This window comes from Epinephelus lanceolatus, chromosome 16 (genome assembly GCF_041903045.1).
Source record: "Epinephelus lanceolatus isolate andai-2023 chromosome 16, ASM4190304v1, whole genome shotgun sequence".
In the NCBI taxonomy this organism is placed as follows: domain Eukaryota; kingdom Metazoa; phylum Chordata; class Actinopteri; order Perciformes; family Serranidae; genus Epinephelus; species Epinephelus lanceolatus.
Window position 1 is genome coordinate 20,770,345 of NC_135749.1, and position 26,990 is coordinate 20,797,334.

A 26,990-nucleotide genomic window follows, 5' to 3' on the forward strand; every position below is an offset into this window, starting at 1 on the left:
CAAACAACAGATGGTTGATGACTGATGATTTTCGTTTTGCCTGTCTGCAGTTGCAACATGTAGCAGCACGACAGCTCTACATGAGTGGAGGCTGCTGTTAGTTCAGGAAGCACCTGATTTGGTATGCAGCTGAGTTTTCTATGAGCTGAGCAAGCATTTACAACGCCAATATTGCAGTCGATCATGCCCTTTAATCGTGGGAGCCAAAATCTTGATAGTGATGTCTTTGATTCTATACCTTGACCAAATTAAAATCTTTTTTTTTTTTTTTTGGCACTGGAGAGCCCTGATGAGAAAGAGCGTGCCCTAAAAGTTGCAGATAGAGATTTTTTGTAGTTTGCTGCGTCTTTTTTTTTTTGCACCTGTCCTTAGCTTAACCGCCATTTTGCTGTAAAGTAAACTCACAAATCTTGTGGTGGAGGGCCCTTGAGGACTGCTGCAAACAGACATCTGTGTGGGTACATTAGACCCTCAGAAAGAGGAGAAATCACAGAGTACCACAGCTGTTCTGGTAACTCTGACTGGATGATGGTTGGTTCAAGGCTTATTTTTAGGTTGAGTCAGGGACAATATGACAATCTGTTGTCAATTATTGGACCAAATTATGATTGGTAACATGTTTGAAAGTAGCTGAGGCTACAATTTGTTCAGACATGTCTTGCTGCTTGCCTAGGGCAATGTTGAAAATGAGGAATTGTTAGCCTGCCATGGCACATTACCACTTGGTGTCATCTCCACCATAGAAGGTCTGCCTTTCAATTCATGTGATTGGACAATGGGACTTAATGCCAATGACACAGGGCGCTTTTCTGCTCTGAGCTCTGAAGTTTACTCTGCTCTGACGTTCTGTCAACTGGAGATATTCAGGGTGCTCCTGCAAGGTGATCAGCAACGCAAAAACAGAGAGCAAAATGCTTCACTCTCATTGAAATCAATTACAAAAAGCCACCCCAGACTGCTAAAACCTGCTCTGCCCGATTGGGACCTGACTTTAAGAGATCAGTGGACTCATAAGAGAACCACACATGGACATTCTTCCAAGGTGGTCGTTCTTGCAAAATCAAATACGAGCAACATGTTCTTTGAGGTGTCATCTGGGGTCACATTAAGCCTAATAAGCCCGTCATACCCACGGATTGGTAAATTATGCAGACTTAATACAAAATCATAAACTGAATTAATTGCAGTTTCAACCACTTAATTGGCCTAATTGCCCACAGTCCTGCACGTGGCACATACCACCAATACAATAAAAATTTACTGCATCATAAAGAAACCTTTTTCTATGAAATCTAAATATTTAATGACGGTAATCTCAATAAGCACTAAACGTCCTTTAAAGAGGAAAACAGCTGGAATCAATTTGCTGGCTAAGGGGTTGGAACATGTATATAATACCAGCTATGAAATAATATTTCTACACTGATTTGGTTCTTATCAATCTCTTGCTCAATGTAATGACACTAATTTCTACCTCAATAGCCCGTTTCTCAGATACTAAATTTTCATGTAGGGAGACTATAACTTGACTGTCTGAAGATAGATGAGTATCAATTCAAAGATGCTCGGAAAGGTTTCTCAGTGGTGACAATGACAGCTGGCAATAGCCCCATTTAAATGAGCAAATTACCGTATTTACTTTCAAAAAGAGCCAAAGTGTTAAACGGTGTGCTTGAAAAATACTATGTTGTTTGCGGGATAAAATAGTGACAAAAAGTAGAGTAAAAAGAACATCACAAAACACTTAAATTATGTCACTTAATGGTGTATGAATGTAATGTAACGTTAAATGTAATCTGTGTTTTGTGTCTTTCTAAAACATGTCATGTAAACATAACGTGTCCACATAATCATAAGTGTTCATCTTTGACAACCAGGGCCTACTTTTTGAGGACGACACACACACTTCCCAAGAGGTGGCATTTTGGACGGGTACACAACTTATTTTTCTTTTCTTGAGTCTGCTTGGTATTGTGGTGACTTGCTGTGAACTTGAATGTGCTGTGAAGTCAGAGGCGAGGCACAGTGGGGAGTGTGTCAGTAATAATCAAGTGGCATGGTGCAATTTTGGTGTCAAGCATGACAGTGATTTACGCTTGTTCTGCCCGCCTACTCAGACCAGGTCAATGACGCATGGCGGAAAGCACACTGTACTATGTCCATGACTTCAGCTTACACTAGTTTAAGTTTACACCAATGAACACACAAATAAAACATGTTCCCAGTATTTTGATTGAAGTGGATTAGAGGAGCTGATTGGTTGACCATGATTGATACCAACCCATAAAACAGCAACTGATAGTGTATTTCAATCACAGCCTGTTTCCAAATGCGCTGCAGGTGCGCCACAAACCTCTGGCCATGGAAATATCAAACAAAGCTCCATGCCCTGTGAGCTCTGTGATGTTGAATGTACTTTATGCACCATGCACTAGTGATTCACAAAAAGGGGCCAACAGTATTTATCTTTTTTTTTAAAGAACAAGAGGTGATCTGAGACTAAAACAAAACATGGGAGAGTATGAAATACAAATAAAGTGTTAAATATAAACCCTATCCAGCCTGTGTGTGCACTCGCTCCGCACATTCAGCTCTCATTACTGCTGTTTGGAGACAGGGATGTTGCCAAATGAATTTTCTAATATTTTCCACCAGTTTGCGTTTGTGTCAGAGAAATCTAACTGTACGCCTATGAGCAGTTACCCGAGAGAAAAAAAGAAAGAGAGTACAAGGGAGAGAACTAGACTGAGGGGAGACGCAGAAAGACGGAGACAGTGAGAGGAACCGTAGTAGAGAAGAGACGAGAAGATTGGAGTCAACAAGCGTAATTAAAGGGAGTTAGAGGCAAGATGATGGGGAAAAACTGTCAGTTAAAAAGGGGAAAAAAAGAAGCAGAGAGAAACAGAAAAGCAAAAAGGAAAGAAAATGGCAAAGGAGCCAAAAGAGAACTTTGAAAAGACATCATCATCATTAACATACAGGGAGAGATCTGGAGATACTGGATATACAGAGTTCTGTTTATCATAAATGAACACCCTCTGTGCATACATATTTAATATATATATGTGTGTGTGTGTGTGTGTGTGTGTGTGTTTGTGTGTGTGTGTGTGTGTGTGTGTGTGCGTGTGCAAGTGTCTCTCTGGATATAATCACATCTTACCCATCTTACCTTGATAATGTGCACTGAAACCACGGTAACGATGGTTGCTATCAGTCACAAAATGCAGTCGGAGCCAGTTCTTGTTGCTAACGATGGGAGAGGGGACATTACTGCCTGACAACCTGCAAGAAAAATAGAAATAACACTATAAGAAACAGAGGCAAAAAACATGACACATACACATTCTAACACACGCAAGCACACTAACAAAACCTTATCTAATCCTGCAATGGGCCCTTGAGGATCAAGCTCAATGAACGAGTGTCGCAAAAAGGGCTTGCTCTGAAGGTCTTAAGCCTCAGTTGACTTTTAAAGGTGGACGTACACACCATGCACACACATATGTATGAGTAACTACAAGAAGTACTTGGTGGGAGCAAAGAAATCATTCTGTAAAGGATGAGAATAAGTCTGAACATCAGATTACACTCCCATGGACATATATCTGTGTGGACTCTTTTTCTGTCACATGTTCTTTTGCCCATTACCAAGTATTTATCATCTGGATGTGCATGCTTTCGTAAACTTTTTTTTTTTTTTTTTTGCCATTCTGTAAAAGAACAAAGCTCAAATCAATAAAACAAGGTAGTCAAGCTGTTAAAATGTCACTGCAACAACAGACACTAAAAATCAGCCTAAGGTTTAGTTTACTTTATTCTTTTTTCGCCTTCTCTTTCTTGTCTGTGTATCTCAGTGTGTGTCTTAGCGTGTGTGTAGCTGCTGTCTAGGATGAAGTGAGAACAAAGCCCATTGTGTCTGTAATGACACTCGCTGAATTACATACAGTGTCAGGAATTCACCACCCAATACAACCAGTCTGTTTCCGCAGCTCCACTGGGAGTAGCTGGGGATTATGCTGCATGCTAAAAGGTGCCTCAACTGCTCTTAATGAAGTAGGAATTGGTATTTTTTATTCATTGCTCTGGCCACATCTTGCCTAATGGTTAGGGATTTGACCCAGAAACTTTGATCACAGATTTAATTCTCATGGTAGTTTCAGAAGCTTTTGTAGGAAGTTGGTAGTCCAATATTTTGCACACTCCTCTTCACCGATATTGCACCTAATGGACTGTAATATGCAAATACGACAAGGTCCCAAACAACTAACGGACTGTCAGACTGCAATATACAAATTTGAACAATATTAACTTTTTTATTAAAGCAGCTTATGAACTGAGGCTTTGATGGTGCACAGCACTGGTAGATAGGAACCAATTTGCAATTCTTTCATCAAGTGGTGAGGATAAGATCCCTTAATTGGCTGAGAAGATGAGCAAGGCTCTAGTGGTTGGCAAAGTGAGAGTGTTAGGTCATTGTTGGCAGCCGTAGAGGAGGTGACTGCTATCCAGTCGACACTTGGAAAATAAAACATCCTTGCTCCTGTATAACTTCAAATATCTGCAGCTCAAATACAATCTCTGCTGGCAATAATCCCCTTCTATACATCAGTCCTTTGATGTATGGTGCTTTCATCTAGTAGCGTCAGCCAACAGGTGCTGTTTCTACTCCCATTACATTTCCATTTTTTTCTTTTTTAGTAATATCACCTTGGCTGTTACATTTGAGACACAGGGATGAGTTTGAAGTGGACTGCCCTCGCATGTTCGCTTGTCTCCTTCAATAAACCCCTGCTGTTAACCTTCGCAGTCCATTAATATCAACACACACACATGGGTACACAAACGCATGCTCACACACATGGATAGTGGCATTACAGTGTGTACACTACCATCCACTACGCGTACCCTCTAATAACAGTGGTATAAAGTGGAGCACAAGAATGCTGAGCAGGTGTTTTAGAAGGTGTGTCTGTGTGTGTTGGTGTGTTAGCGCGACGGGGGGAGGGTCACCTTGTGCCCTAGATCAGTAGGATTCTCTGATGTCTGCTATTAGTCACATAGATGTACGTACGCACACACACACACAGGCACACGTAAGTAAACACACACAGACGCAAAGTAGTTTCACAGGCTCCGATAGACACAAACCACCTGATTTAAATACAACAAATCCAACGCAACAATACAGTAACACAACTGTGAATGTAGGTGACCAACATAGATAAAGAAGGAACCTATGTAATGGGGTTTTTGTTCCATGCACTCTGGGGAAAAGTAACACTTCTATAGTATTACAGATATGCTTAATTTGCTGGGGTTGAGTCATTACAATTACGCAGTAAATTCAATTAATTTTGCCAGCTGCATCAATAGCTAAGAAGAAACTGTATACTTTACATAAAGAGAGACTGTAAAGACTTTCCTTATCTTTTTTTATTGTTTGATTCTGCACACAAAGGTCTTTTAGTATTCTCTGGGCAGTCTTTCCCTTTCATTACAGACAGCACGAGAGAGACAGCTGCAAGACAGGAAAGGAAAGAATCCAGGATGGACTGACACTGGGAACATTGTGGTTCATAGTACTGACTCAAACAGCTGGATTGGGTATTGGTGACAGTGGGGCTAATCTATTCAATTCAATGTTTTCAGTTTCAGCTGATATATTATTTTATACTGGAATTTTTTTTAATCTATTTTAATTGTGGTTTAAGTTTTGACTAAGCTGCTACATTTAAAAGTTTTACTCTTGAGCTGTGATTGCTATTCATTTTTATGATTTTTCAGCAAGTTGCTCATGCACAATCTATTATTTTATCAAGAGATAACATTTCAAATTTCTGAGTTATATCCAGCCATTCATCCATTCAACACATTCTCTCTCCAACCTCGTCACATATTGACGTTTTGGTCATGGACTTTCCACATCCACATATGACGTGCAAGGTGCCCTGGGTGTGCTGGTTTTTGACATTCTAGGGCACTGTGTCAAGTTCTGCCTGATACATGCACTGGGTTCTAGTTTCCCGTCGCGGCGCAGGGTGGCGCAGGGTGGCGCAGGGCTAGTTTCGAGTAGAGCAACCTGAGGCGCCCTCAGTTTGGTAGTTTGGCAGACCGAGGTGCGCTGAGATGGGTGTGGCGGCGCAGCAGGGGGAGGTGTCGACAGATCCAGCTTGGCGCAGTGACAGTTTAGTGCCAAATGGCTTCGCCGAAGGTGCGTTAAAAGCTCGCCAGCTGAAACCACATCTCATGTCAGCGCAAGCAGAGCACAGCCAGTTTAAGCTGAAGTTTGGCTGACCGGCAGACAGTGCGCACACGTCACCAAAACCTCACAGGCAGGTTTCCAGAATATCAGGTACATTAACGATACCCAGAAACCACTATTCAATGCAACTATCTGCAATCAGCACATAAATGTATCTCTATATCGACTGTCCCGTCACATCTGATGTCAGATCAAAGGAGATTGGCACTGTCTGGCACGCATGATGGAAACCCAACACACAGCTGCAAACTAATGAGTTCACATCCCTCTCAGCCAACCACAAACAGCCACAGCATCAGATAGGGAGTATATATTCAGCATCTGTCATCTTAGAAAAGTCAAAAGAAGAGAAACAGAGTGAGACTGCGAGAGAGAAAGAGAGAGCGCGCGCGCACGGTATTTGACGGTATTTTGCTCAGGTTCGGGTGCGCCGCTGCTAGTTGCATATAGGGGAATCACTGCTCTTTTTGGTATGAGTTCTTCTGGGTCATTGTGTTCTTCTTCAACAACGTGTACAGTTGCTTCACTTTCAGGACTTTCCAGCAGCCATTCTCTCCTCTAAACTTTTCTTTATGCTCTCACTCTCGCCGGCTCTAGCACGCCTGTGGTGTGCAGCGGTGAAATGGGTCCTTGCTGAAACACTTTTGCACCGTGCACGTTCCGCACATTGTTAGGGCTATTCACCGGTATTGCGGTATATAAAAAAATCATAAGAAAAATAAATACCGGTTTTCTGTACAAACCGGTATACCGCACAGCCCTATGTTGCAATACAGTCTCTTTCAAAATAAACGCACTATGTCAGTACAACACTGCTATTTTTTTCCTTCAACAACAAACACACGTGGTTGAGTTTAGGCAACAAAAACAAGTGGTTAGGTTTAGGCAACAAAAACAAGTGGTTATGTTTAGGCAACAAAAACACGTGGTTATGTTTAGGCAACAAAAACAAGTGGTTAGGTTTAGGCAACAAAAACAAGTGGTTATGTTTAGGCAACAAAAACAAGTGGTTATGTTTAGGCAACAAAAACACGTGGTTAGGTTTAGGCAACAAAAACAAGTGGTTAGGTTTAGGCAACAAAAACAAGTGGTTATGTTTAGGCAACAAAAACACGTGGTCTGGTTTAGGCAACAAAAACACGTGGTCTGGTTTAGGCAACAAAAACACGTGGTCTGGATTAGGCAACAAAAACATGTGGTTAGGTTTTGGCAACAAAAGCATGTGGTTAGGTTTAGGCAACAAAAACAAGTGGTTAGGTTTCGGAAAAAAGACCTTGGTTTGGCTTTAGAATCTTATGGGGTGCGAACACCATTCTCTCGGGTGAAAGTCAGTGTTTGTTGAACCCGTCCACCCCTCTCAGACTTTCACTGCCTTATCTTTCGTCCTTGTCTCGCCGCGTTTTCTCCTGACACAGCTGGGCGCCATTAAACTATAACGGCATCCGGACACATATCATGCTGACATTAAAGGATACCTTTTTTTGTTGGTTTCTGATGCAGCAAGTCACTGCTCAAGCGCCGGATTTTGACGACTTCGGAGTGAGACCGGGGTCATTCATCCATCGATCCATACATCAATCTATCCGTCCATCTATCCGCCTTTTATGTAAAAGAATGATCCCAGTTACTTCCAAACAGTGATGCATACTGTGCAGCTTTTTTCTGAAACACTGGTGTCAGATCCATACTTGGTATTGACCGATGCCGAAAGTCCAGGTATCGATATCCAGACTGAAAAAGTCAGGTCTGTGCATACCTCCCCTGAAGCAACAGGAGCCCTGTGTTTGTCTTTTTCTACAAACAAATAATACATTATGCATATTAACCCACCCATCTCCACCTTGTAGATAATATTTAAAGAGATTGCTGAAATTGTACTCAAATTGGAATCACTGTGGCAAATCAATGCTGAATTGGTCTATTAGATGGAATAGAAACTGGACACTAAATGGCATGGAAGAGTTTCAGACAATAAAGCTGCTCAACAATAATCATTGATGTCTAAGCCCCTATGACAAAACATTTGAAATTTAAAAAGTCAATACATGTAGGTAATCTATTCATTTGCATAGATCTGGTGAAAATGTATTACCTCAAAGTTGATTTGAAATATATGAAAAATTAAAATAAAGGCTCAAAAACAAAACAAAAACAATGTATCCAAAACATTATTGTGTATTACTGCTTGCATGGAGACATAAAAGCCTGTAGTTAAAACTGCAATAAGATATATATTTTTTATATCAACATTGACTGAAGGGTCACTAGTATGGCCAAACACCACACTGCTGATAAATAAACCCCAAGTATAGATTTCCATTTAAGGTAAAGCATGCAGTGTTGCACACGAGAAGAAATAGATTAAATATGAAAGTATTGTAAATGGCTGCAACTGATGTTCTTTCACTGTACTTCAGTGAGGTAAATGATTACATCCTTGTGCACAGCCTGTAAAAGATTATGATGCATACTAATTATTATAATAACAGGGACAGAAACAAGACGAGTACCAGCTCACAGGGGACCCACAAGTGCCTGAAATAGATTAACCTTTTCCTGAGAAAAGACTCTGAACACTGGTCTCAGCATAGACCAAATGCAGCAGCAGAAAAGTCAAACACTGGGATAACAATGGGCACACTGTGCCAGCCCTTCAGAGAATGTACATGAGCAAACAGGTGTCACTTCAGACAAATCTTGCTCCTTCTGTCTCCCTATAATCATTCAGTACTTTATTTATCATGACTATGTGTATCTCACAAGACTACAGTCTGGTTTTATATTATAATCTGATGCGGTAGAACCAGAATTGTTCATAGGTTAGCCTCTGTGTTCCTCCCTTTCTTTTCAACAAACCCATGCGTGCCCCTTTGCTTTCTCGCATTACCTCGTTTCTACCACCGTCCTCATTCCCTTCTCCCTTTCCCAGCTCTCCTCTCTTTGTCTCTTCATATGTGCACGCTCTCTCTCACACATATTATTCATGTTTACAGCTCTCAATTCACTTCTTGCTATGACATCATTACCCAGAGTGCATCATTAAGGGCAGCGTGTGTGCATATTCAATCTGTTCCAATATTAAAACAGGAATTAAATCATAAATCTATACAGAGAACCAGTGTGTGTGACGTTAAAATATTAAACTGCATGCTCAGGAAACACTTAACAACTCCGAGCTGCGGGATGAAGGTAAAAACCTCTCTTGCATCAGTTGCTGGAAGGTTGGAGAAACATGCTGGCGACTAAAAAGGTCACCAATCTGGATCCCTAATGCAGCTGGGAACATGTCCCGCATAGGTGCCAGGCATAAATGTACACGAAGGATGATGGTACTGAAAAAAAGGACCATGTGTGCTTGGCAACTACTTACATGGATAATTAAAGCTTAAAACGACCTTTTCAGCAGGAAACTGAATTCTTCCAAAAAAACATCAGCTTCTGAGCTGCTGCGAAGCTAGTTGATTTTCCCTGTGTGGACAATTTGTAATGCATTATTAAATCATTCATCTATGTTGATGGCTTCTGCCTGTGACTGGTAAGTGTTCTCCCAAGATATCTGCTATAAAAGCACTTCAGAGCTGCCCCGAGGTATTATAGATCATCTGCGGATGGGCTCCAATAATTTTTTTTTTTTTTTTTTTAATACGTTGGTCTGAGAGGGTGTCCTACCCTGTGATTTGACAGTGACATGGGCGTTAAATACATTGGGTGACTTTTTAAAGTGGAATTACGGCAAAAACTTAAATCTTCCAAAAATGTCATGGACCATCAAGACAGAGTGTGGAATTCATTGTTTGCATAAAATAACAGACACATTCCTTGAGAAACAGAATAAAATGTTAAAGATGTTTAAACAAAGGCTATCAGTTGTCACCTTTATAATTATTTCTGGTGTTTAGGAGATTTCTCAGCCTCCATTTTTGTAATACAGTTAACAGTATGGTGCCCACTTCCTGCTCAGAAACTCTTGGATTACAGCCAAACAGTGCACTAAAATATGTTTCTGAAAACATGCAGTAACAGAATCTTGGTTTATATTTGATCAGCGCTGCCTAGATTTACTGTTTGATGTGAGTTTGAAAAAGACAGATCGAGAGAGAATGCAACATCTACTTGGAGAAAACAGTGCCAGCGCCACAGATGCAGCAAGATATGTCAGTGCATGTCACAGCCTAAGAGACAACCAACATAACAACAAATAGCTCTTTCACTTAATGAGTTTTTTTCTTTTATTTATGATTTTGTATTAATACATTGTTGTTAATTGTTGCTGAATTCACTGTCTGAAATTATAATTGTGCTTTGGCAACACATACGAAATGTCATGCCAATAACGCTTATTGAATTGAATTGGAAAAAAAGAGAAAAGAGAGCAAGGGAGAACCTCTCAATCTGCCTCTTTTCTCTTTGTGTCCATGGTGGTGGGCATACTAAAATGCCTCTGTACAGTCTGTGGTTTGAGCAACGGCCCGAGAGCCAGCGAAGATTTGAGCAGGGAGATGAGCAGGGAGATTTGGGTGCTGATAACATGGAGGGAAGTTTACCTTGGTTCATTTAAACACACTATTAGTGCTTGGGTGTAACTAGTTACATGTAACAACATTATGTGTTTTAAATGACAAAACAATTGTAATTGTGATCAGTTTTAGTTACTGAGAAACTAGAATGACCACCTTACAGTTGGACGTCTCTGTGCACCAGTCAAGTTGCACTTACAGTCACCTCTGTGAAAACATGAAAGTTTCACACAGATCTTCCTTCCAACAGCACAGAAGATCTTTTCAATCAGCAAAGTTTCAAGTTGGGCACCCAAAATTAGAGTCACCAATTGACCCTTTGCTAAGTCCTGCCACCTGGACGCAGGCGGACCAGTTATAGCATAGCATTGGGCCAGCTCAGAGACCAGGGTCCAACAACAACACAGGTGTACTCCATTGACTCTAATGCAATCGTTTCAGATATCCTTAAATTTCAGGCTGGTTTTCTTGATCTCGACCTAAATGTTGTGCCTGGGGCACATGTAATAAAGACACTAGTTACCTGGAGAGGTTAGAAGGGGATATACGTTTCTTCCCTAAACCAAAATCAAACCCTGAAAAACGCTGGCTTAGCTAGCTAACTACTGATGGTATAGGCTACTGAATGTATACACGTGCTTCTTTTGCTTTTTAATGATTATAACAGTGAAAAAAAGACTGACCCTGCTGTACAGGAACCAGTGAAGGGAAGCAGGGAAACTTTGCTGATATTGAATCAGCTACGTGTCATTGCATTGTGCGCAGAAGAACAGTGTTTGACTCTCCCCGGAGCTCCCTGACAGTCAGGTGGCAGAGGTCCGACTGCTGGCAGTGACACGAGGGCGAAGCCAAACACTGTTCATCTGCACACACTGCGATGCCACACAGCTGGTTCAGTATCAGCAAAGGTTCCCTTTATATTCATTGTCTTCTGTGGCGATCAGCAGTGATGTAGTGGTTCACTTTTACACAGTGATCTGTAGCCTTCGGCTTTAGCTTCCAACTATCTTTGTCTTTTTAACCTGTTGTTGCTGTAGAGTCAGTTTGACTTCCTGGATATATCCTTCAAACACAGACTGTAGACCCCTCTGTCTGCTTCTCTCTGGAATCACTGTGTCATTTTCCCAAAAATGTGATAGTATTTCATCAGGGAGTGCAGTTAGTTACAGGGTGGGCACCATGCTTACTCCGACAGCTTGTTCTACCATTGCAAAGGGGCAGGGCTTAGCAGAGGGTCAATTCAGTATCTAACCAAATGTCCCCATTCTGTTTCTGAGATCTGACGCTGAGGAATGGGACATACAGACATATGTACGGATGGATCGACGGACAGAAAACCAGAAAACATAATGCTTCTGCCAACGGCTATCACCGGTGCGGAGACATACATTATAATTACAGTTACTAATCAAAATGTTGTTGATTTCAAAGGGATTCAATCCAAATATATTCTTTTTGGTAAAAAGCTCATTCTGTTGTGTCGTATCTTTTTGCAGGAATGCCTTTGTTCAGCATACTTCCAGACAACATAAGTCAACAAAGTAATTGGGACATGAAAGTACAACACCATCAAGGGTAGGATGGCTTACAAGGAGCTGTCTTTACATCCAGACAGACTCTGAATGTGTACTGCCTCCTGTCTGCCAATCTCATCAATCAATGATAGTAAGTAAAAAATAAGTAGTAAGTAATCTTATAAAGTAATTAAAATAGTTACATTACCTATTACATTTTTACAGGGTAATGAGTAACCTATTAACCCATCACATTTCAAAAGTTACTTTCCAACACTGCATACAACCCACATTGTTATGATACAAAGTTGGTCGAAAATCGACAAAGTATCCCTTTAACTCGAGCTTCTTAACACTGACTTTTTGCAACATATTTAAGTATTACATTTAGCAGAACAAAATGAGTCCTTATGCATAAGGGAATCTAAGAAAAACTGTGTGAGACGGTCTCTTGTTCCTATGTTTAAATCAAGTGTCTCTATTATAAAATAAAGTGAATTGGTGTTTTTTCTCTGGGGAACCAGAGGAAATTACTTGCTCTAGTGATATTTCTCTCGCACAACACTGTTGTATAAAACGGGGTAGATCCCAATGCGGCACTTCCTTCTGGGAGAAAATGTTTCATAATGAATGCTCAAAACCTCATAGGAGTCTGTCAGCAATCAACCACCAACAATGGCTGTTCCCGGAAATGTGCAGGGAGGTCACATTGCAATTCTTGTTGTCTGGAAATCACCAATACTAGCAGGTAAATATACTGAAAACTTATGAAAGCCTCCTTTGTTCCATGTTCAACTACAACTACATCAAACAGAAAAAAAATAGATAGTGCTATGGGAGTGAGTGTGTGACCATTTATGTGGTGTGTCTACAGGAGAGAGAGAATATCAAGTGGAGAGTTGCCAGAGGGAGCAAGAGAACATAATTGATTAAATACACTAGACCAAAAGAGCATCTCTCCCTCTCTCCATCTCTCTGTCTACCATCCTCCCATCCATCCTCTGTGCCTCTCGTCCTCCACGGAAATACAAACCAGCTATTCTATCAGCAGTCTGGGAATGAGAGAGAGGGAGAGGGAGGAAATAAAGAAGCAAGGAGTGGCAAAGATCGATGGAGGTATGGTGAGACATGGCGGGAGAGAGCAAGGGAAGTAAGCCCCACAGAGGCTGACAGAGGTACACTGGTTCGTTTGTTAGCTCGTTAATTATTCATTTTAGCATTTAAGCAGACTGTAATCACAAAACAAAAAAATGCAGTATCACTAGAGAGCAGGTTTTAGTGTGGGTATTTTATGAATAATACATAAACACCATTTAAATTAAAAAGGTCACTTTCTGCCATGTTGAACACATGGCAGGAAACATTCTGTAATCAAATAAAGGGGCTGAACACTTTTGTTCATTTCTAGGAGCTTGGGAATTGTAGTTGTTTGCTAATTTACTGTGATTGTGAGACCTGGGTATTGGTACCAGAAACATTTAAGGTAGCGACTGAAAAAAGACAGTACCATATAGTAGCGCACCTTCTCCAGTCAAATGATTCCTGCATTTGATCCTTTTTGTAACAAGATCTTGAAAATAAATGACTGGCTTTGCTTACAGTTCAGAGAGTACAGTTGTCTACATCCATCCATCCATCCATCCCAGACGTCCCTCTCCCCAGCAACACTTTCCAGCTCCTCCTGGGGGACCCCAAGGCGTACCCAGGCCAGATGAGATATGTAATCCCTCTAGCGTGTTCTGGGTCTGCCCCGGGGCCTCCTACCAGTGGGACGTGCCTGAAATACCTCCAAAGGGAGGCGCCCAGGAGGCATCCTGATCAGATGTCCAAACCGCCTCAACTGACTGCTTTCGACAGGAAGAAGAAGTGGTTCTACTCCGATCTCCTCCCGGAGGTCCGAGCTCCTTACCCTATCTCTAAGGCTGAGTCAGTCACCTCACAGAGGAAACTCATTGTGGCCGCTTGTATCAGTGATCTCATTCTTTAGGTCACTACCCAGAGCTCCTGACCATAGGTGAGGGTTGGGACTCACCACCACGATGATCCAGCGTAGCCCTCATATTACTGCAGAAGCCACACCAAACCACTGATCCATCTCAAGCTCCATTCTACCCTCACTTTCAAAATGTATTCATGTAAAAATCATTTAGATGGGGAGGAGTAGTGTTGGCATTTTATTCAATTAAATGCATCCATTGACATGATAAGTATTGAATAAAGCTGAAATATGAGGTAGCAAATGAAGTACCCCATAAGTATCGGTCCCAGTTTAAGGGTACTGGTATCAGAACTATATTGAACGATACCCAGCTCTTGTGCTTGTGTATGTTAACAGAACACACACACACACACACACACACACACACAAAAAAAACTACAGCAGAATTGGTTTCCAACTGTGGGTTCAGTTCATAAAGCGTCAGATGAAGTTTTGACATCTCAGCTCAATCACAATATTTCAGCCTACTGTCCTGTCACTCATGTTGTTACATACTGTGATGATACGTAGAGTACAATCTGCACATTGTGATAGCACCTCTCGCACATTTAACAACTTCAAATTGCTTGGAAATCGCAGATGTTCACTCAGCCCTAGAATGAGTCAAAATTGTAAACAATCTGTTTTCTCTATTTTATAACAGAGCGTACCAGCTGAGACGAGTTACCCGATGTTTTCTGTTATGTAAGGAGCTCCCGCAACTTTGGTTTTTCATAGCATTATGCTGTTGTTGTGAGTCCAAACTGCTGCATAAAAATGCATTTCAAATAAATAGTGCCTTTCATCATAAGATTCATTGAACCTACTTTTTGGTGCAAAATGCAATCACCGTCATAAATGCGTCTGCGCAGTCCGGCTCTCATGTGAGCTGTTGGATGTTCGACTCGAGTACTTTAATCTTACACGTGACATGTTGCACAGATAAGACAGATAGATGTGTGGCACTGGCAACTTGATATCTGACTGTCTACAAACATGCAGAATCCTTATATCAGTGGTCGTGTGGGTTTGAGAGCTACACTAGCAAACACAAACTTTTGTGTGTGCATGTGCGTGGCTGTTCATAAGACAGTGGGGGAATGCTACTTAATCAGGCTATCTGTCTTAATAGCCTCCTCTAATTAAGACAGGTGGGAACTGCCACACACATATACCAGCAAACACACACGTACATGCAGGAGGAGAAAATGCTCATTCACACACATGCACGCACACAGAGATATGAGCACAAACACACACACACACACAGACACACACACACACACAGACACTGCAGGAGTGTTGTGCTGGGTGTATCTAGGTGGGGGCATCATCAATCAGTATACAGAGACAGAGGAGTCCTCTCTGCGTGTGTGTCTGTGTGCACGCGACTGTTTGGATACATTGCGTGTGTATGTATTTGTGCGTGTTGTTTGTATGTGTGTGTACGTGGGCCTGCCTGCATGAGCATGCCTGCTGTGTCACTCTCCATCAATCTCAAGTGGGCAGAGAGTAATCAGTGTTCACAACAGGACCCTGCTCTGTCTCTCCCTCCCCTCCCTTTATCTCATCTAAATTTCTCTCCTCCTCCTTGCTTGTCTACTTATAGAGCAGCGAGGTGTTTTTAAACTGACTTGTTCACACGGACAGCTGAGGGCTGATAGAAAACATGAGTAGGTGGCTGTGGAACATATTGGGAGAAGAAAAAATGCATCTGACATTGATAATTTATAAATTGGGCGAGTGCTGTAGGCATTAACCTCTGAAACAAGTCAAATGACAAAATCATTTATTACTTACTTTTCTGCAGCAATTTGGGGAAGGCCCTTTAGTCTACGCTAGGTTTTTAGTTTTTTTAGTTTTTAGTAAGGAGCTCTGTGCAGGCCAATCATGTACCTCCACACCAAACACACTTTGGACTGGACGTCAACTAATAGCGTATTTTAACCCAGCCAACATTTGTATGTGGGGCCCATGTAGGTAGTAAATGGGCTAACAAAAATGGGCCCTATATGGGATTGTCCATGGGTTCCATAACGGCCCCATTCCAGTTGCCCACATGGTTGGGTTTAATCAAGTAGGCCCCACATAGGTCATGCTAGGGCTACCTGGGTACCAAGTGGGTATGGGCCCAAAATTGGCATCTTATCTGGGCCCTTATTGGGTAAAGCCACTCATGTGTGCAACTAGCATGGGGCCAATGTGGAACCTGTGGACAATCCCACATAGGGCCCATTTTCACGTCCACATGGGCCCCATATACAAATGTTGGCTGGGAAATAGCCAATATAATAATGATAGATTGAACAGGAAAAGGTCTATAACCCTATTAATGAGCTGTCATCTTTAAGGGTTGTCAGAGATGGGCAGTATTTTTGCTATTTGCATTTGAAACACCTATTTCAATTAAAAATTCAATTGTAATTCAAAACAAGATACTTCAGAGTGCAGCCATGATCCATAAAACTTTAAAAACGGGCCTGGGTCAAAACCTATATGGCTTGACTGAAACAAGAGCTTTTATTTTTAAACAGGAAGTGACGGTAAATACTCAGTCACAGATCCATGGACTTTTGCTATAGCGCTAATAGGGCTACAGTGCTGGATCAGCTGTCATGATAGAGCCAAAAACTTATGTTAAAACATGTTAAAATGAAGATTAATAAACTGAGACACAGTCACACAGCAGAAGGGACCTGCTTCTTTGGAGCTGTAACCCCCTCAACACAACCTTTCCTTCTTCAGCTCCAGTCAAGGATGTAAATCCTTGCGTGACAGATGGCGACGGCTCCATCCGCCAGTATTGTAGCCAAGTTCTACTATTTGCAAAATCAGCGCTGATTCTTTGGGGACACCTGTCAACCCCCAGTTTGAATGAACCGGAGATTCTACAAAACATGCCTCATAACCCAACATCAAAGTCATTAATGCTCTTGTAGCTAAATGTAAATCCCCGCAGTCAGGTTCCAAAATTTCATGGAAAGCTTGAAAAGTGGAGGATGTTATAGCAGCATATTAGCGCTCATGGTTTTAGAATGAGAAGAGTCATGGCCTCATATGGGTGTAATGTCCTCTGTACTGAAGTACTGAATCTGAACAAACCAGCAATTACCTCAGTATCACACAGCCGGCCTAAAGCATTGACTGTGATGCTTAAAAAACCAAAGTTAGCGTAATGATGCAAATTAAGCTCTGACAGCATTACTTTATGGCTAAATAAATGAAAGCTAAAACCAAACAATATAGTTTCCGAGCTGAAACATCTGAGTTTTGTTGATCATAGTGGGAAGTACCGTGTGTAAAACATTCTATCCCATCTGTTGGGTAATTCATGCTTGTGATGGCAGAGCAAGCAGGTTACAAATCTAGTTAGCTTCTTCTTCTTGTTCTCTATGTGGTTGAAAACACACACCCAGCCAAACACTGAAATACTTTATTACATCTAAGAAAATTAAGTACGGCTTTGGCAAAACAGACGCAATAAGACATTTTGAAGTGTTACCATATTGATGTCTACTTGTCGATCTGTCTGAGTAGATCACACGTGGCGTGGACCCAAACTGGCCAGTGAAGTTTGGTCCTCAGGGACTAGTAAAATGCGAGATTGTGATATTCAGTGAAAATTGATGTTTTTTAAATGCATTTTTATTGGTAGTAGTAGGATTTTGTTATGTGTCTAGCTACTTTGGATATTCAGCCGTTGGCTTAACATGGGAGGAAATGCAGTCCCTTCCTTTAAGAATTCAAATCTTTGACAAAAAAAGGAAGAACTGGGTTATAAAGTCAGTGACTATAAGAGTTAGAAACTATTACTACTCTCTGTTATTTCCCCCCTCTCCTCTCTTCTCTCTATACTCCTTTCCTCTCATGTCTCCCTCCTCTCCTCCCTTCTTCATACTCTCCCTCTCTCCAGGGTTTACTCTCCATCACTCTGTTCACTCCTTTCTTTCAGCACAGTCTCTTCCCAGAAGCCATTGCAATTCTGGGCGGCTCCCTGTCTCTTCTCAAACCCTCTTTCCTGTGTGTGTGTGTGTGTGTGTGTGTGTGTGTGTGTAGCCTGCGGGACAGCACAGTAATCAGAGCAGAGACAGAGAATGGAGGAGAGAGTGGGAGAGAACGGGGACAGAGACAAGGAGAGGGAGCTGGTGTTATTATTATTACATTACATTATATTATAATTTCAGCACCCTAGCCACCGCTACCAGTGGCTGACTATTCCATACACTGCACTTTCCAAGCACATACGCACACACACACACACACACACACACACACGAGTACATCACATACACAGTTACACATGCAACCAAACAAAGACGTAAACACATGCATATATGCATACACACAAACACACACACAGACGGGGTTTAGAACAGGGAATAACAATGACAACCTATTTATGATTGTAGAATTAATTTGCTGAGGCCTGGCCCAACTACATATTGTGCTCCAGTGATGCTCAAACTCTGGCCCGGTCCCTCGGGTTTGGCTTAGCACCACCTGGAAAGGTTATTTGCTGTGGGAATGGTAAATATCAACTTTCACTGCCCAGCAACAGTGCTGTACAAAAAACGCTGTGAGTAGTGATGTGATGTGCTCACTGTAATTAATGTCTGACAATATCATCTACATGAAAAAAAAAATCATAGCCATTGGATTGATGCTTCATGATAAACAAAGCCTATTTGCTAAGGTACAGGAGGCAGAAAAACAAAACAAAAACTCTACTGACACCATTTAGACCTTTACCAAAACATTAAAGTAAAGAAGCAGTCAGATAAAAAACTGGGCATTTTTCTTACCCAGACAAATGTGTTTTGGGATCTCTGTAAGCCACGGGCAATAGTTTGGATGACAGTTAAAAAATACAAAAATATAAAAATACAAAGATCAAATGCCTATAAGATAATCAAGACTTAGCTCTGTCATGGTGCTCAGCATAATACAGTGCAAAAGTTGAAGATGCCTCAAAGCCCTGGAGTGAAAGTGACCTATTTTGGGCTTTTTATCCTGAGTGAATGTGTATAACGTGACTTTGTTTGCATAAACACAATAATCTAATTATCATACACTAATCTAATTATAAACCTTACTTTGATTCTAAGAGTAATTTGATTAAGCTGTTTACATGCATAGCAGAGGAGGATTTATCTTAATATACCCATCTTAATGCAATCTTGCATAGTGCGTGTTGATTGAATTAATTGTCATGTGCCTTTTTCCCCTATAGGCAACTAGTAAATTCAGAAACCGCCCTCATAAAATGCAAATGCCTGTCTCCTTGGCTGCCTTCTCAGCTGCTCCCATGTAGCAGTTCTCCAGTTTGTCCAGATTTGAGACGTTAACGCCAGCTACGAAGAAGACTAACTCTAAATATTGACACTCTCATATACTGGGCAAGCTGCACAGCTTGGGAGAACTCAGATGGACTGGCTTAGTCGGGGTATGGTGTTTACATCTCTGAACAATCTTCACATAATGCCACTAATTTCACAGTTCTCCACACGTTTTAATCCGACAGGAAACGCTCTCTATATGACCTAAGTTAAAGAAACGGTGGATTAAGTTGTTTACGTGGCTTTAATCATACCGCGGTATTCATTTAGCTTCATGTAGGGGTAGCAACTGTCAGGTAAAGTTACTTTGTGCTTGTTTGTCTCAGTCTGTCCTTCTCTGCCTTTCTCAATCCCTCTCACTGTCTCTGTCTCTTTCTTTCTACAACATCTTTCCTCACCCATGAGTCCCCCTGATGGCTTTCTCTTCCTGTGTCTCCCCCCCCATTCCTTTTATGCTTCTTTCCACCTCTCTTCTCCTGTCAACTCTCATCTCCACCCCCCTTGTCCCTAATTCTGCACCTCTGCTTTCGTCTCCTTCGTACCTCACCTTCTTACCTCTCATCTCCACTTCTTCTCTCCTGGCTCCTCTTGGCACCCCAATTGCCCTCTCTGCTCCTCTGTTCTACCCATTCCTCTCTTGTCTCCTGTCTCTTTGCCTCTCTTGTCTTCTTCTGCGTGACCTGACACTGCCTCCCTAAAACACCATGACACCTCTCTCGCCGTCCTTTCATTTTGCCTACCCTCTCTTCTCTCCTCTCCTACTCTATGTCGGCTCCCACAAATAAGAAGGTGGGTTCCCTAAAGATTTTAATAATTTGTTTCAAAGGCTATCAAAGGTGTGGGTTAATACTGGGGTAAATTTGCTTAGACATGCCTAGACAATAGACTTTTTGACTTAAATTATGCCTGGGCCACCAGAAATTGGATTTAAAAATTGATGGTCCCCAGTGGAACAGTGTGAAGGTCACCAGTATAACCTATGTGCTTCAAGGTTGCGAATACATCCGCAGGAAAATGGCCTGCATCATGAACTTGTTTACAAGCTCTCTAAGAGTTAGGCCTATGACTGTGTGTGATAATGGTTCCTCCAGAGTCCTCACTGACACTGAAATAAGTGCTTGATGTAATTTGCAGCAGTTCATTTTGGGAAAAAGAACAAAACACTGACAAAATAAGTCTTTTTCTTGGTGTTATCTTACTCGACTGTGATGAAGAAAGCCACTAACTCTGAAGCAGCAACACTACACACTGCCAGAGCAGTGCAGTGGAAATATGGCCAAAAAATTAAGTGTAAAGAAACATCAACAAAGCTTTGAAGGTGTTTGTAGTTGTTATATTTTACTACTCAGTAGTGTCTTTGTAGCCTACAAACAGAACGTACTAGAACATGACTCAGGTTCTTTTAAAGAGTAACTTACCACCAGGCTGAAAAGCAGTATTGCACTGCACTCTCTGGGGGAAAAATTGGTGCAACTTGTTTGCACCTGTAACAACGCCCAACAGCGATGTCACGGTGTACTGACACACAGTGGAGTATACTCGTATAGCACTGAAGCAAGATGAGAAGTTAAAGCACTGAAGGTCAGCCCCATATGTTCCAGCTGTTCCACTGATGTAAGATGATGGCTGACAGATACCACTGCCCATCAGCAGGGTACACTGGAATGCCACTGTCAGTTAATGATCCTGTTAGGAAGCTGTCTTATGAGATGCTACCTTCCTGGTAGCTAAGTTTGCAGGCTTGCTCTTTAAGGATAACACAGTCTTATTGCTGTTAAACACTGAAATGCTCAGTGTTCCTAAAATCATTGATTACCCCTTGATATAGAACATATAACCTCTTCTATATTAAAGAAGAATGTGATCGTGACCCATGCACAACTTGTAGAGGTGGGGGGAAAAGAAATCACTCTTGGTTGCATCTCTTTACTCTCTTTAACCCTATGGGCCCTAGGCGTTTTTGGGGTATTTTTACTGCCTTTACTTTTAAGCTCATATCACAGTCATTATAAAGGCTACATACACATGCTATATCTTGCATTTTTCAGGACAATCTGGGCTATCCAGACTTGCCATCATTTCATGTCCTCCTATGTGCCTGTATTTTATATTAATTTTTATATCAATGAAAAAAACAAATCCGTGTTACTAAATTCTTAAATTTTTATCCAACCATAGCAAGTTGGAAGTAGACACATTCTGCCATATATGAAGAGGGGAGACTCTCTGGAATCTGGCAATATAAGAACCATGATGCTGGGACATTCTGTCACTTCACAGCTGTCCAAAACATGTGGTTTGTGCCAGGCGGACATGATTGCCAGTATTTTTTCATTATTGCAAGAAATTCCATTGACTCATTCACAAGTCAGAAATGTGTTTTATCTGAAAGAATCAAGCAATATTTACATCTAAGATAATAGAAAAATAGTCAACCAAGTGCAATGATGTCCTCCAAGATAATATTTGCCACTTTGTTTGCAGTAAACAAAGTTTGTTGTTGTTTTTCAGTTTCAGTTACATATTGGGGGGACATTTTGGGCATGGGGGGGGGGGGGGGGGGGTATATGGTGACTACGGCCCTGTCATGCATGCATAATTAGGCTGCAGTTGTCTGGATGTGCAAAGGTGAAGTGGCTGATCTTGTCATACAAAGTTTGATGAAGTGTCAACTGGACGGGAGAAACACACGCAAGCCTAAGATGTGGTAAGATACGATATTCCTCATTATATGAAGTGACTGATAACAAGATCTGTATAATGGATTGTAAAGAAATTCATCAGGTTTTTATTTTGTAGACAACTGATCTGGATTTATAGCGTGATGGGATGACAGCACAATGATGTGTGTGGTATCATCGGAAAACTCCTGCACTTTCATGTGATATGCGTGGCATTTCTGTGCGATGCTGCATTCGCGAGTAATCCATCCAAGAGTAATGTGTGTGCAGAGCTGTATGAAAGCTCTGTTTTACATCATTTTAGCGTAAGTTTTTCATTTTTTTTCGCTGTGATAACATTGGACTACCGACAAGTGCTTGGCCTTGTCGGAAAGCTACAATTCCACTGTTTCACGTGATATGCGTGGCAGGGAAAATCAATAGAGAAGAACAGGTGTGAATTTGGACGCACTATGCGTTGTTCGGGCCCATAGGGTTAAGGTTATATCTTGATGCAGAAAAGTCAATAATCGGGTATTTGAAACACAATTTTTGACATTATGATTACCTGTACACATTTGCTGCTAGCATATGTGTCACTGCGTCATGTTTCAGTTCCCTACGTTTCCTCAATTTGTTACTACTGTTGGATTAATGAAAGATAATGGCTAAGAGTTTTCACTAACTCGAATAACGTTCACTTCACCTGTCGCATCTCTCCTCCTGTGCTCTGCTGTGTGTGTGAGTGTGGACAGAGCAGAGCCCCACCCTCAGTCACAGAGAAGACAGAAACCACTGTAAACTATAAATGACAGCAAACTGCATTCAAGACTTTCACACTGAGCTGAAATGAAACGAAAGCACATAAATTAGGTAAATAACATCAATAAAGAACTGTAGTCTTTTTTTAATTTGAACACACTGTATATATATACTGTTTTGTCATTTATTACGCCATGTTCTTGGAGAGCAGAGTGTAATTTGGTAACAGACAGAGCAGCAGTGAAAACTTAATTGTTCATTGCATTGGGTCTAAAAGTTTGTTTTCACTTGCCTCTGCAGCAGCTGCTCCTAAGATCCATTGATTGGATCTGATTGAATCTACTTATCAATTATGCATTCCACAACTCAAACTCTGCAAAATGCTGCTGAGGAACAAAAGAACTAATGAAGGATTTTGTGCTATGTTCGCAGACCCACATTCATATTTAGATAGGGGACACAGAATGATACAAATGGACACATACACAAAAAGGAAAGTTTGCTGATCCATCCTGTCGTCAGCTACGACCACACTTAGATTTAAGATTTAAGAAAAAAAAAAAAAACAAAACAGTCATGTACAGTAATACACTTGTACGTATACAGATAAATTCTGATGCATGAAGATGCATGCATGGTAATCATTTTATAATTGTCATAGCCCTCATAATCTGAACTGAATTACGAGGTGCTTGGAGATTGCCACCCCTAATGATGTGCATTTATTTTATGATTACATGAGGTTTAATACATCATGAGCAGTGATGAAACTGTTGAAGACACCCTGATCTGTCCACTGCTGCCTCAACTTAGTAGCCTCACTAGCTTAAATTTATAAATTTAGTTTTTCTCACAATTAAGTGTTGTGTGCATCCTTGAGACCTGGTAAATGTGCTAAATACATTTCCTTCCTCATGAAGGAAGTCGTGAAGCCAACTTTTTTGATACAATCCAAACTTGCACATGACTACTTATCATTACCCTTGTAAAACCATCCTGATGACGTGAACTCAACATTCTGTTTCACTCTGTATCAGTCTGCACCCTAAACATTTTCAGTGGGCGGGAGTACTCGCCTTGACAAACAAACTCCTTCAGTCAATCAGTGTGACAAAACAATGGGGAACATCTTCGTCACCAACGCAGCCAGTTGATAAATCAAGCTTTTGCCAAAATCCAGGCGGGAGAACGTTGAAAATATCTTTTCCTCTGAGAAACTTTACGAGTGCATTCTCTTGTTCGTGTTTAATTGTTGTTATTGTCGTTGTTGTAATAACTTCACTTACTGCTGTGTATACTCTACTGATGTTAGAGTTAGCGCTTGTTGCTTCGGGAGCCGCCATTACTGTTCTGCACACATTGTCAACTACTGGCGCAGATCCCTGATTGGCACTGATTAGATTTCAACTTCAACTTCTGGTTTTGGGACGGCACCAAGTCCAGAGAGATACAGAGAGTAAAACCAAATGTTGAGCTCACATCCTCAGGATGGTCTTATCAGGCTTACTTTTCGCAACGCATTACCCAAATCTGTCAATCAGCAAAACACTGCAGAGTGTACATATATTCCATCACCTGCTCATGCCTGTACACGTGAGTCCTCACACAAAGTGTAGCTCTAGTACTTATACAGGTATAGGTCAGGAACTCCACAGAGTACCTTCAAATCCTGCATACAAAGGCTCCAACTGCTAAGGTGTTTCTCCGAACAGGGTCACAGTCATTACTTACAACAACAGAGGACCTATTTGAACCACTAGACAAAATTGGGATGTGGACATTGATTTAGAGGTCTGGGACCAAGCTGGCCTGCCTCCCTGTTTGTGTGTATTTATAAGTTTGTGTTTCCCTGTATCTTTAGATACATATTTGAAATAATCTGATAGGTGTGTTTGTTTGTTGTGTGTATATGAGAAACAGAAAAGGGGTGTGTGTTTGTGTTCAAGGTCACCGCTCCATTTCCTATTCGGGATGGTGCTGCTATCCCAGCATCCTCTCTGCCAGCAGCATTGATTAGCACTCGGCAAGCATAACATCACGCACTCACATACACACAAACACACACATACACACACACACACACTTAAACTCTCTTTGTCTCCTCACTAGCACTCAGCGCAGTGTGTTCGTACACACAGCCCCTTTTGCGTCTGTGAAACAAATGTTACTGGTGTGAGCAGAGCTTGAAAATGCTTCACTGTTCAAATTTCTCATGCAGAGTCACACACAAACATGTGACATGTTATGATATTTGTACAGAGTAAGGACAGACGCAGACAGAACAGTGCATCGCTGAGCCAAGCGAAATACCAGACCCATTTCAACACTGCACAGAATGAGTAAATTTTGATTGATGATGTTGGAGAAATTGGGTTTGTATCTCTGGGACTAACCTGGACTCGCTCCAATCGTACAGTACTTAGCTGTTTCTCTCTATTAAATCAAACAATGTCAGCTGGATGGCCCTTCCTGTTATAATGAAGCCAGTCGACCAGATAGGCCAGAGGATTTTTTTAAAAAAGGTTTGTCAAAAAATCAGTGTGGTGCACAAAAACAAAAAAAACAGAACGTGTGCCATGCTATGCCATGCATTCCCAGGAACATGTGTGCAAACATGTACATACAAATCAATACGAATGATGAAGGTTTAACTTCTAGTAAGCCAAAGAAGGAGTCTAATTTGGCAAAATAAACTTGAACACCTTTGTATGAGGACCATACATGAGAATATGTTGTAACGTACTTACAAATGTTGCAGAATTTACTTTAAAGTGATAGTTCAGGTTTTTGGACATGAAGTTGTCTGAAACGCTGACCATCTGTAGCTCTGATGTGACAGTGTCAATACTCTCAAGGAGCCTCCTGCTCTGAGAAATCGCCCGTAGCTTACCGGAGAAAAAGTAGTTCTGAAGATGTACGGGGGACACGTAACCAAAAGGTTTTAAGCTACAAAAAAGTATGCATGTGTTTTGTTAGACTATTTCAATAATTTTAAAACATCCCCGCATTACGTCAGACCTTGCTATCAATTGGGACTATTTTCTGGCCAGTATCACTCCGCCGTGCAGGCCCGCAAGACAGCACGGCAACAGAAATGAATAAGACAGTTCATCACCACGCCGTGCAGGTGCGCAGGATAGCAACGGCTAACGAAAACGTCATCGGCTGTTTCCAACAGAGAACCAGTAGGCTATTATTGGTGAGGAAAAAGATGTACTAGCCCTATATACACCTACTACTACAGTGCGAACACCGGCTCAGGCTCACGACACACCCTCGTCAGCTGCTGTAGGTAAACAGAGGAATACCAAAATGGTGCAAACTTGTGATTTCCCCAGCTGTGGGAATAAAAACATCGCCGGCTCTCAATTCCATCGGTTTCCTGTTACAGATGTAACCCGTAGGCAACTTTGGCTAACCCACCACCAGAACAAAGCAGAGACTGGTCGCAATCACATATGAATTCACATTTTTATATGATTGATTATTAATGTCACGGATTTAGCAGTTAGCCTAATATAATAAACTAAATGCCTACGGTAAAACGAGGCCGCGTATAATGTACTCTCCACAACACAACAGGCTATTAGTTCAATCAAACATTTTGTTTTACAGACAATCAGTTACAGACATCGTTATATAGACTGGTATTAGGTAATATATCTCTCTTTGGGCACAGCAGTGCGGAAATTGCGTTTTCTCTGTCCGTCAGGATCTGTGGGCAGCTGAAGTGAGCCTGACATACGCGCAGTGGCTTCACCCTCGCCGGCTTGGTAGCGAGGTTCATCCCAATTGACACAAGCTAAAATTGCCTACAGGTTACATCTGTAACAGGAAACCGATGGAATTGGGAGCCGGCGATGTTTTTATTCCCACAGCTGTTTGCACCATTTTGGTATTCCTCTGTTTACCTACAGCAGCTGACGAGGGTGTGTCGTGAGCCTGAGCCAGTGTTTGCACT

At 41.5% G+C, this 26,990-nt stretch overlaps 1 protein-coding gene across 5 annotated transcripts in view; it reads right to left on the reverse strand.

The window, feature by feature from the left end:
* Nucleotides 1-26,990, reverse strand: part of LOC117263130 (CUB and sushi domain-containing protein 3) — a 479,142-nt gene that overhangs the window by 203,006 nt on the left and 249,146 nt on the right. For all 5 annotated transcript variants that reach the window (XM_033636295.2, XM_033636294.2, XM_033636293.2 and 2 more), the window contains one exon: nt 3,170-3,282. In XM_033636295.2, the coding sequence (XP_033492186.2) occupies nt 3,170-3,282 (113 nt within the window). The remainder of the gene's footprint in view (nt 1-3,169; nt 3,283-26,990) is intronic.